Here is a 12,846-nt window from a genome sequence, read left to right on the forward strand (position 1 = left end):
TTGTTTTGAACACGGCAGAAGTAATTCTGGATTGACAGCATGGACAATGTATTCAACTTTTTCTTGCCTATTGTGTTGCGTGTGAATGTTTATCCGTTTAAGCTTGAAAAAAAAGACTCTAAACCCAGACTTGGACCACACAACCTCTCCACCGAATAGAAGGCTAGTGATTGCTTTGCAACACTTGCAGTTAGCCACTGATTCCTTCCAAACCACTCATTGTTGAATTTGCGATTTCCAACTTTCTGTGTAATGTTTATGTCCAACGGCCGATGAGCACCGATACGTTTTATCTATAATTTATCTTCATATGACAAGAATTGAAAAGGATTTGCCAGTAGATTGTCGACTTGATTCATGATGATGACTGCTTGTCTAGTTTGCTAGCTAAGATTTTTAAAGTATGATGTTGATTTTTATCAGTCCAATCAAAGCTACGGTAGATATAACGTGATTTTACGTCATTTTATCTGTGGCCAATGACCTTGAGTCTTCTTGGATGGGCACTTTTAATGTAAATTTATGGCAGCACCCAAGGGGCTTGAACTTTCTACCTCTCCCTGTAGATTTTGTGGTGATGTAGTGTCCCCATGAGTGACAGAACACTGAGCAAATCATGGCACAACTAGAGAAGATTACCAACTCCTACACTCTGTATTTTTCTGGCTGCCCCTCCACCACACAAAGCACTGAGCTACGCTGAAACACCTGCGTTTCTGATCTGCCTTACTCAAGAAAGCAAAAAAGAGACCATGTTTGTATTCGGCTTTATTAACCCAATATTTTTTTTTTTACATTGTTTGCAAACTGATATGTGACACGCATTAATGCCAAAATAACATGCGAAACAGGGGGGAAAATATTTTAGCTAAACAGGTGGGGCTCAAAACCCCACCTGCCTTAAATGGGTGGCCACAATCAGCTATTTTCAAATCTTGTTCACTTTAGATTTTGTAATACTTTTTGTTTATCCATAAGATTACAGTAATTCCTTCCTTGGTTAGATGTTTATAGAATTAGTGGACTTTACTGGCAGTAGCAAGGGTCAGGCAAAATTCCAGACTGTCTGTCAAAGAGGTCAGGAATAGAGGGGGCACATCAGCTGAATTATCGTAAATGAGCGAGAAAGAGCGAACGAGAGACAAACCACGTGACCAATCCACCGGAAGTAAGCAAAGCCTGGCCCCTTTCAAAATGTCGGCGCCCGGAGAAGACACGCTTCCGAACGAAGATGGAGAGATGGAGGAAATGGAAGGGGGTGGCAGCGACGAAGACGAAATGGAAGAAGAGGGAAAGGTTGGAGAACAGGAAACTCAAGTTTATGTCCCCGGAAAACAGCCTCTCCAACCCGGAGAGGAGCTCGAGATGGACCGGTCGGCTTACCGCATGTACCACGAGTGTCAGACAGGTTGGTCCAGCAGTTAACTAGCTAATATAGTTATTTTATTGCCCATCAAACAAATTAATTTCAATGTTTTAAACTGACAGGTGTTCCTTGCCTGAGCTTCGACGTGTTGAGAGATGCGAATGGAGACGGCAGGGAACAGTATCCCCTCTCTATGCTGCTCTGTGCAGGCACACAGGCTGACGCTGCCCTCAGCAACAGGTAGCTGTCACACCCACCGATCCATAACAATGACACTCAGCATACCCTCAGACTGCCTTCCTATTGTGAGGCTGATGTGAAGGGATCCCCAAATACTCACATTGAATATACTTTTTGCACTCCCCGCTATTGGTAGTCCTTCATTGCCCAGGCCCTATTGACTTATCCTACCATACCTTTTCTCCTCCTTCCTTCCTCTAAGACTGCTTCTCATACGCATGCACAACCTCCACGGTACTACAGAGAAAGTGAAGGAGGGGGACGAGAGCAGTGATGGAGAGAGTGATGAAGAGGATGATGATGAAGATAAGAAGCCACAGATGGAGTTGGCCATGATGCCTCACTACGGAGGGATCAACAGAGTCCGAGTGAGTTTAACTGTTCTCATTGTCTGAGAGTATCTGAATATCTCTTGCACCCTCAGTTTGTTCTTCTGTACATGCACCCTGATTGGACTGTGTGTGTTGTGAGGCAGCAGTATACTGTGATTTGAAAGGCTCAATAATAACGTCTGTTTTCCCACCAGGTGACCCATCGTGGAGATCAGTCATTGGCTGCTGTCTGGTCAGAGAAAGGTCAGGTGGAGATATTTGACCTCCGATCCCAGATGGAAGCCGTCCACAGTTCAGCTGCCATGTCAACCTTCGTCAAACAGCAGAAGGAAGCCACGCCCCTCTTCAGTTTCTCGGGTCACATGACTGAGGGCTTTGCCATTGATTGGTCGCCCAAAGTACCCGGTGAGTCGGTCCATTGCCACGTCTGATGTTTTGGTGCCTCTAAAGCAGAGTGCATATTCCTCACCATCCGCTGTGTAGATACTGTTCTATGTATAAGGGGACGTCTACTATGTTGGCTTCCATCCCAAATTAATGAGAATGACTGGCTCAATCCAAATACCTTGACGATAAATTTGATTTTGTTGTACAGGACTAGGCTTAATGTGGTTCTGGGAAACTGTCCCTAAATAAATGTGAATACATGAGTAGAATAATAAGCTCATTTATTAGTATGTTTTGTCTAAAAGGTCGGCTTGTCAGTGGCGACTGCAAAAAGAACATCCACGTGTGGGAACCACGGGAGGGAGGGACTTCCTGGCAGATCGACCAACGGCCTTTCAGTTCTCATACCAAGTCCGTGGAGGACCTGCAGTGGTCACCCACAGAAGCCACGGTATGATGGGAGAAGCAGTGGGATGTTAGGCTGAGTGACAATATCAATAGATGTAAAGAAACTTTAGACTTTTTTAATGTCAGTTGAAGCAGACATGAAATGAGGTCAGTTGTAGAATTATAGCTAAAACTGCAACTTTCTGTCTCATTGTCCTCTTTCTTCCTCCTCCCTCTTTTCTTCCTCCTCCCTCTTTTTCATCATACCCCCAAGGTTTTTGCGTCCTGCTCTGTGGATCAGTCCATCCGGGTCTGGGACACCAGAGCCCCGCCCAACTCCATGCTCTGTGCCAAAGAGGCACACTCCTCGGACGTCAATGTCATCAGTTGGAACAGGACTGAACCATTCCTCCTATCCGGCGGGGACGACGGACTTCTGAAAGTTTGGGACTTGAGGCAGTTCCAGGTAAGAACTGCAGTAGGGTTAATTTGCCTCTCGACCTAGACATTAGTCTAAGGTTGGGATTTAGGGAGGGTCATCTGATCCTATGGTACGAACCAGGGCAAGTTTATTTTAAACTGAAGGCTAAGTTAATCGTTAGAACCTTCGTAGGAGCATCATCATTAAATCTCAGAGCTGTTTCCCAAAACCATCATTGCTAAAGTTGCACTTGAAAACATTTGTTATTTAGCATTTAAAGGCAGAGACCGTACAGGTGCATTAAAGCTGAGACTGAAAAGTAGCTGCTCCCCCTCTAGGCCATCAGACTGTTTAAATAGTCACCACTAGGGTTGCACATTTTAGGGAATATTCAGAGGTGGAAACTTTCCGTGGGAATTAACAGAAATTAATATTAATACCATTTAAATGTAGATGTTTTTGCATTGGATATAAACTACCGTTCAAACGTTTGGGGTCACTTAGAAATTTCCTTGTTGATGCTGGCCTTCTAGGCAGAGTTGCAAATAAAAATCCATATCTCAGACTGGCCAATAAAAAGAAAAGATTAAGATGGGCAAAAGAACAGACACTGGACAGAGGAACTCCGCCTAGAAGGCCAGCATCCCCGAGTCGCCTCTTCACTGAAGCTGACAATTGGCCTCAGTACGCCTATGTAGATATTCCATTAAAATCATGTTTCCAGCTACAATAGTCATTTACAACATTAACAATGTTTACACTGTATTTCTGATCAATTTAATGTTATTTTAATGGACAAAAAAATGCTTTTCTTTAAAAAACAAGGACATTTCTAAGTGACACAACTTTTGAACAGTAGTGTATTTTCCATATCATATGGAGACAAAAACATATACCTTTTACCTTATCATAAGTAGACATAATCGTAAATTATTAAATACTTCCAATAGAAATTTAAATGATTTAGTTATGAATTGAACTTTTAATTAAATGAGTTCACTGAACAACAAAAGAAAAGGAATATTGAATGATCCCAATGATCCATTGCAACCAAAAATGTTTTCAGCGTACATCTGTAAAATGATATTCTAGAAACAAAATCTTTGGTTGTCTTCCTCTCAGGCTTCCATGTATTCTCCCTGGACCTCAATGTTCACTTCTTGAACATCAGACTCTGAGGCCTCATCTTCACTGTCACTTTCCAACCTTGTTGAGGGTGGTTCGTTGTCAGGCTCAAAAAGCCAAAAATTTGCCCGGATGGCACCAATTTTTCAACCCTTTTATTGGTCAGCATGTTGTGTGCTTTGGTGTGTGTGTTCCCAAACAAGGACCAGTTGCGCTCTGAGGCGGCAGATGTTGGTGGGATATGGAGCATGATGGAGGCAACAGGGGAAAGAGCCTCAGATCCACAAAGTCGCTTCCACCAGGTGGCTGATGAGATATGTTGGCACGACTGCCATATTGCATCTCCATCCCAAAGCCCTTGCTTGGAAGTGTACTTCGCCAGACTGCCAAGAACCTTGCCCTCATCCAGGCCAAGGTGGCGAGACACAGTAGTGATGATACCATAGGCCTTGTTGATCTCTGCACCAGACAGGATGCTCTTGCCAGCATACTTGGGGTCCAACATGTACGCTGAGGCGAGTATGGGCTTCAGGCAGAAGTTTTCATGCTTTTTGATGTATTTCAGAACTGCAGTTTCCTCTGCTTGGAGCAACAATGAAGGGGGCAGGGCAGTATGGATTTCTTCTCTTACATCTGCAAGCAGAGTCTGAACATCAGACAGGATGGCATTGTCTCCCTCAATCCGTGCAATGGCTGCTGCTATAGGTTTCAGGAGTTTCAAGCTGTTACCACCCTTTCCCAAAATACATCATCCAGCAGGATCCTCTTGATGGCGCTGTCCATATTGGCAGACTGTGATATGGCCATTTCATGGAGAGACTCCTTCCCCTCCAGGAGACTGTCAAACATGATGCCAACACCACCCCAACGGGTGTTGCTGGACAGCTTCAATGTGGTGCTCTTATTCTTCTCACTTTGCTTGGTGAGGTAGATTTCTGCTATAACTTGATGACCCTTCACATACCTAACCATTTCCTTGGCTCTCTTGTAGAGCGTATCTATTGTTTTCAGTGCCATGATGTCATTGAGGAGCAGATTCAATGCATGAGCAGCACAGCCATTGGGTGTGATGTGAGGTTAGGACGCCTCCACTTTAGACCAAGCAGCCTTCATGTTCACAGCATTTTCTGTCACCAGTGCAAATACCTTCTGTGGTCCAAGGTCATTGATGACTGCCTTCAGCTCATCTGCAATGTAGAGACCGGTGTGTCTGTATTCTTTTAGAATACTGATTGAGGGGTGGAGATGATGTAGTTAATTGTTCCTTGCCCACGAACATTCAACCACCCATCAGAGATGATTACAATAGTCTGCTTTCTCAATGATTTTCTTGACCTTCATTTGAACTCTGTTGAGCTCTGCATCCAGCAAATGAGTAGATAAAGCATGTCTGGTTGGAGGGGTGTATGCTGGGCGAAGAACATTCAGAAATCTCTTCCAAGACACATTGCCTGTGAGCATCAGAGGTGAACCAGTTGCATACACAGCTTGAGCAAGACATTCATCAGCATTTCTCTGACTACGTTCCTCCATTGAGTCAAAAAAACATGATTCCAGGAGGACCATGAGCTGTTGCTATCGATAAGGTGTCTGATTCATCATCTTCACCTCGAATAGAAGTAGAGGGACTTTTGTCAACGGTTGCTTGTTGTGAGCGCTGAGGGAACTTTATACACTTGGCCAGATGATTCTGCATCTTCGTTGCATTCTTCACATATGATTTGGCACAGTATTTGCAAATGTACACACCTTTTTCTTCTACATTAGCTGTAACTTTAAATAGCATTTCTGGGTTAAACAGGAATACCAGGATGGTTGCAATTTTCTCAAAGGTCTTTTTAAAAGATTTTCTGGAAAATAGTAAACCCATAAAAAGGAATGGAAGCAATGCAAATACCGTAAATACCATCGTTGCATCATTATTGCACCATCTGGGTTGGTTTGTTTGGGTTTAAAATGGCTGCAGTCCCAACACTCTAACAGATGAATCCTCACTGCACGCCACTGCTGCCTAACAGTCACACACTGCCATCAATCTCTACCTGTGTTTTCTGTACATCGGACAATAATCAAATCAAATGTCATTGGTCACATACACATGGTCAGCAGATGTTAATGCGAGTGTAGCGAAATGCTTATGCTTCTAGTTCCGACCGTGCAGTAATATCTAACAATTTCACAACTACCTTATATACACACACAAGTGTAAAGGAATGAATATGTACATATAAATATATGGATGGGCGATGTCCGTGCGGCATAGGCAAGATGCAGTAGATGGTATAGAGTACAGTATATACATATGAGATGAGTAATGTAGGTTATGTAAACATTATATAAAGTGACTAGTGATACATTTATTACATCCAATTTTTTATTATTAAAGTGGCTAGAGATTTGAGTCAGTATGTTGGCAGCAGCTACTCAATGTTAGTGATGGCTGTTTAACAGTCTGATGGCCTTGAGATAGAAGCTGTTTTTCAGTCTCTCGGTTCCTGCTTTGATGCACCTGTACTGACCTCGCCTTCTGGATGATAGCGGGTGAACAGGCAGTGGCTCGGGTGGTTGTTGTCCTTGATGATCTTTTTGGCCTTCCTGTGACATCGGGTGCTGTAAGTGTCCTGGAGGGCAGGTAGTTTGCCCCTGGTGATGCGTTGTGTGATAAGTCCTCTTGTCACCCCCGTTCCTTCTCTACACCCACGGTGTCCTTTCCTGTATGATGGTATTTCAAGATGTGGGTGGAATGTAGAGGAAAGTTGGCTCTCGCACGCACACTGGACCTCTTTTTATTTATTTTTTTTAGCTTCGAGGTTTAGAGATTTGATATTACTCTGATGTGCTGGAGGAGCACCAAATCAACAGTGGGTACATGGTCTGACTCGTATTGCGCTTTAGAACCCTTAACTTGGGAGGTCGCCCATAGGACTGGTCTGGGGTCAGTATGTGTTTGACAAGGCAGATCTTAGACATGGTTATGCAGTTATTCTAAACCAGAATGCTCACAACAGAAGTGAGGATAGATGATGCTAAACCGTAATATTATCTACCTGTGCTTTCAGTCGGGCCGGCCGGTGGCTAACTTCAAGCAGCACAGCGCGCCAGTGACATCAGTAGAATGGAACCCTGTGGACTCCAGTGTGTTCGCCGCCTCTGGAGCGGACGACGTGGTCAGCCAATGGGACCTATCGGTAGAGTCATGTGATGTGGGTGCGAGGGTGGAGGGGGTGAAGGACCTGCCCCCCCAGCTGCTGTTCCTGCACCAGGGTCAGACAGAAGTCAAGGAAATCCACTGGCACCCGCAGATACCCGGGGTGATGGTCTCTACTGCTCTGTCAGGCTTTAACGTGTTCAGGACCATCTCTGTATAGTTGTGTGTGTGTGTGTGTGTGTGTCTGTGGGAGAGGGTCTAAGTGTGTGTGTGTGCCTGTGTTTTTTACTTATCAGTCTCCTCACTGCTCTGTTGGCATGCATTTACCATGTACTGTGCATGTATGTTATTCCTTCTGGCCTTCACATGTAGCATGTGTACCAACATGTTCAAAATAAAACACTTTACCAAATTACTGTTTTGGTGTACATTCTTTCTCAACCCAACAAAATGCCTTTCATTTTGGAAAAGCCTTTCAAAAGAGGACATTGTATTCTCTTTTTTTGTACTCCCTGACGAAGGCCATGTAGCCGAAATGCGTCGTTTAAAAAAAAAAAAAACTTTGTTTCTATTGAACATGCCATACTAATAAAGGCATTTTAATTAATTATATGAAGAGTGCCTTGGTCCTCCTTTCTTTTTGATGACCAATTTACCCCTTTTACCAAAGAGCATCTTCTATCTACCAAAATATACTATAGTGTACCTTAGTAGCGCTTCCCTTCCTCCTCTTTCTACTAGTTAAACAGCACTTGGGTGGTGCTTAGAGGAAGCAGCTCCACAGTTGTTTTTTGAGGACATTTCACAACTCAAACTATGGATTTTACCCAAGAAGCTACAAGATTTTCCTATTCCCATGAAGAGGGCCAAAGGATTATTACCACTACCTCATTGCTAGATGAGATGACGGCCACAGAGAATACTGGAATGGACTTAAACAAGGCTTACAGAGACTTGCAACACCTTATGGAGAAAGATACTAAACTTGACCTCAATTCTATCACCTTGTCTGATTATTGGAGGAAAGGCCTAATCCCCAGAGGACTCTGTATTATGAAGTTTCCAGCTAATGGAGCACAAGGTAAAACTGAATTTAGAGATAAATGGGAGGCTATTCTCAACAAGTGTTCTTTTGACCTAATGCTACTTCTAATAGAAGATTCTAAAAAGGACAGACAAGTAGTCCAAACAGAAATTGAAGAAGTAAAAAGGAAAACTACAGAACAGTGACAATTCTAACAAAGCACAATGTGATGAGATCTTGAAAGAGAAAGTAGACACATTCACTCTGACATTAAAGCAAGACAAGCTAAGAAAATTTAGAAGAGATGAAGTAGATTATAGAGATGGCAAGGTCTTTGCCTGGAGAAGACCAACACGCAAGAATTCAGAATCACAACTGCAGAGAAGGAAGCCTAGATCTGTTTCTTTCAACTTCACAAGCAGTGCCGATGAGGATCACCTCAGAGGCCAGCTCCTCCCAAGATATTTTAGATCAGGAAGAGGAGTCACGCAGATTCCTCAACAAGAGAGGGAGAGGACACGGAAGAGGCCAACACGGGGGGGGAGGAAGAAATCAAGACTATCCAACCACACGGAGCAGAACCAGAACAAGGCTGTGATCAACATTTCTGGAGAACCTCTTTCTAATGATTGCATAAGGGTCTTGTCTAAAGGACTGTCCTTTGCCCCCACATATTCAACTAATGAATTTAATACAAAGATTGACCTATTTCGTTTCTACAGGAATCTACATCTGAAGGCCTGGTACAAGCAAAACATCTCTCCAACTACAGACGCCAGTGTCTCAGGTCAGGCAGTTTCTGTTCCCTCAAAAACACCTTTTAAGCCCAAGTCCACTTTTTGTCCCATCGTCCAGAATGCCACACTAAATACATTTGCCAAGAAAGTTAATTTTGATGTGGAGAATCTGTTTAAGGGTAAAATTGATTCCAACCAAACACGACGTAGTCTTTCTAAGACAGAGAGGGATGCAGTTGAATCATTGTCCAAAAATGGACAGATTGTGGTTAAAAAAAGCAGACAAAGGTGGCGCTACAGTAGTGTGGAGTAAAGACAAATATGTGACAGAAGCCTACCGTCAATTAGACAATGACGAATTCTACCAATCTCTTACCTTCAACCCTACAGAGGACCTAAAAACTGAATTGAAAGGGATCCTCACAGAAGCTAAGGAGAATGGCTACATTTCAGACAATGAGTTCAAATTTATTTTCAATTTCAGTCCGCGTATGGCTTCTTTTTACCTTCTTCCAAAAATCCACAAAAATCTTGAAAATCCCCCAGGCAGACCAGTCATTAGTGGTAATGAAAGTCTGACAGAACCCATCTCTAAGTACATTGATTACTTTATTAAGCCTTTTCTGATGTCACTTCCAGCCTATCTTCAAGATACCACAGATGTGTTGAACAAAATTAAGGAATTGAACAATATAGGTACAGCTTCCTTTTTAGTCAGCCTCCCGGGTGGCGCAGTGGTCTAGGGCACTGCATCGCAGTGCTAGCTGCGCCACCAGAGTCTCTGGGTTCGCGCCCAGGCTGGGCTGGGTTCGCGCCCAGGCTTTGTCGCAGCCGGCCGCAACCGGGAGGTCCGTGGGGCGACGCACAATTGGCATAGCGTCGTCCGGGTTAGGGAGGGTTTGGCCGGTAGGGATATCCTTGTCTCAGTATGTTAAAAATAAAAAAATAAAAAAATGTAATAAAAATGTATGCACTGTAAGTCGCTCTGGATAAGAGCGTCTGCTAAATGACTAAAATGTAAAATGTAGTCACCATGGATGTGGAGTCTCTATACACCACCATTGAGCATCAACAAGGTTTGGCAGCGATGCACCATTTCTTGAGTACCCGGCCTGAAACTGAGATGCCTCCTACAGAATTCATTGTATCACTGACTGAATGGACTCTTAATCATAACATCTTTATCTTCCAGGACCGTATTTTTAAACAGGTCAAAGGATGTGCCATGGGAGCTTGCTACAGCCCTTCCTATGCTGGTTTGTACTTGGGTAAATGGGAAAATGACTTCATTTTGGATCCATCTAATAACCATTTCTTTGACCGGATTATATGGTGGGGACGCTATATTGATAATGTTTGCCTGTTTTGGTCCGGCTCAGAAGATGAACTTATTTCCTTCCACCAATACCTTAACAGCATTAACCCTAACATCAAACTAACTATGGAATACAGCAAGGATAACATTCATTTTTTGGACCTCGACATTAGTAAAAATGACAAAGGTTGTTTGCACACATCAATGTTTAGGAAGCCTACAGATGGGAATACCATTCTGAGGGCAGACAGCTTTCCCCCCAAAAGGCTAAAAGAGAATATTCCATATGGCCAATTCCAAAGAGTCCGCAGATTTTGCGATCAGGAAACAGACTACAGTGTCAAATCTGCTGAATTGGAGAATCGCTTTTTGAATCGGGGCTACAGCGTTCAGGTCCTGAAAGATGCAGGTATAAGGGCTGGATTACTTGACAGAGAGAACTTGTTACGAAGAGGAGTGCCTCGTGATACATCAGAGAGTGTATTTTGTTACAAAATACAGCACTGAAGCAGAGAACATTAAAATAATCATTAAAAATAATTGGGGAATCATCCAAAGTGATACGCTACTACGCTAAGTCTTTCCTGAACCACCAGTCATAAGCTTTAAGAGATGTCCTACCCTAAATGACAAATTAGTCCACAGTTATCTTCCGGGTGACTCTCAAAAAACTTGGCTTGACCACAAACCCAAGGGCTCTTTTAAATGTAACCAGTGCAACCATTGCAGAAATATTGCACAGAAAAAGTATTTTGTTGACACAGCTTCCAAAATGGAGTATTACGTCAAGCATTTCATTAACTGCAAAACCACTCATGTCATCTATAGATTGGAATGTCCACAGTGCAAGGTGTTCTACATTGGACGGACAAAGAGATGCCTTCAAGATCGCTTGGCGGAACACAAGTACGCCATACGGGTAGGCAATGGAGACTACCCCATGGCAAGGCACTACAAGTCCTTACACCATGGCAACCCTGCCTCCCTACAAGCTATGGGTATTGATCATATTCCGGCCTCTATTAGAAAAGGGGACCGTCTTAAACAGTTAAACCAAAGGGAAAGTTTTTGGATTTACAAACTACAGGCCACTAAATACCCTGGTTTAAATGAAGATATGGATTTCTCACCCTTCCTGTAGGGTCGTGATAGGTCCATTTGCTGTCATCTAGTGGACATTTTGCTCAATTGCCCTCAGCTATGTTTAGAATGTTGTTCATGTTTTGCTGTGTTCTAGTGTACTATGGAATATATTGCTTTCTTATTCTAGACACTTCTCCCAGTCATATTTAAGGTTAGAACTACCTTTCTAAGTGTTCTGATACTTCTAGCTTGGAGTTGTATGCTTACGATAACATAGCTACAGTATTTCACCTTTTAATGTGTATATTATTGCTTACTAGGTGTGTCCAATTTGGTAACCACTCCCACTTCTAATTAGGGCTAATTGGAAAAGCCTTTCAAAAGAGGACATTGTATTTTCTTTTTTCTACTCCCTGACGAAGGCCATGCAGCCGAAACGCGTCGGTTTAAAAAAAACTTTGTTTCTATTGAACATGCCATACTAATAAAGGCATTTTAATTAATTATATGAAGAGTGCCTTGGTCCTCCTTTTTGATGACCAACAAAATGCCTGTTGGTTGACATGAAGGAATGAGATCATGAGCTATTCATTTCCATTGATGTACACCCCCCTATGTGTATTTGTAGAGTGATGCTAAAATTACATTTTGCTTTTAGATCAAAAGGTTTAGTACAGTGTCACCTTTTATTTGAGGGTATTTTTATATACAGCTGTGGAAAGAATTAAGAGACCAAAAATGATCAGTGTCACTGGTTTTACTATTTATATATATGTGTTTGGGTAAAATGAACATTTTAGTTTTATTCTATAAACTACTGACATTTCTCACAAATATAAATATTGTCATTTAGAGCATTTATTTGCAGAAAATGACAACTGGTCAACATAACAAAAGATGCAGTGTTGTCAGACCTCGAACAATGCAAAGAAAACCAGTTTGTATTCATTTTTAAACACCATACTAATGTTTTAACTTAGGAAGAATTCAGAAATCAATATTTGATGGAATAACCCTGATTTTTCAATCACAGCTTTCATGTGTCTTGGCATGCTCTCCACCAGTCTTTCACATTGATATTGGGTGACTTTATGCCATTCCTGGCACAAAAATTCAAGCAGATTGGCTTTATTTGATGGCTTGTGACCATCTATCTTCCTCTTGATCACATTCTTGACCTGGTGGTCCTCCATCCACACCTTGATTGACCTGGCTGTGTGGCATGGAGCATCGTCCTGCTGGAAAAACCAATCCTCAGAAACCAATCCTCGCATCACCAAT

General features: G+C 42.6%; 1 protein-coding gene across 1 annotated transcript; it reads left to right on the forward strand.

The window, feature by feature from the left end:
• The first annotated feature begins 1,171 nt into the window (after positions 1 to 1,171).
• On the forward strand, positions 1,172 to 7,818 carry LOC120031048 (glutamate-rich WD repeat-containing protein 1-like). The gene is made up of 7 exons (XM_038976591.1): positions 1,172 to 1,408; positions 1,489 to 1,606; positions 1,809 to 1,974; positions 2,133 to 2,343; positions 2,631 to 2,776; positions 2,987 to 3,178; positions 7,318 to 7,818. The coding sequence occupies exons 1-7, from the start codon at positions 1,195 to 1,197 to the stop codon at positions 7,624 to 7,626; spliced, it is 1,356 nt and encodes a 451-aa protein (XP_038832519.1). The 5' UTR covers positions 1,172 to 1,194; the 3' UTR covers positions 7,627 to 7,818.
• The last annotated feature ends 5,028 nt before the right edge of the window (positions 7,819 to 12,846 follow it).

Source organism: Salvelinus namaycush, chromosome 37 (genome assembly GCF_016432855.1).
Source record: "Salvelinus namaycush isolate Seneca chromosome 37, SaNama_1.0, whole genome shotgun sequence".
NCBI classification, from domain to species: Eukaryota; Metazoa; Chordata; class Actinopteri; order Salmoniformes; family Salmonidae; genus Salvelinus; species Salvelinus namaycush.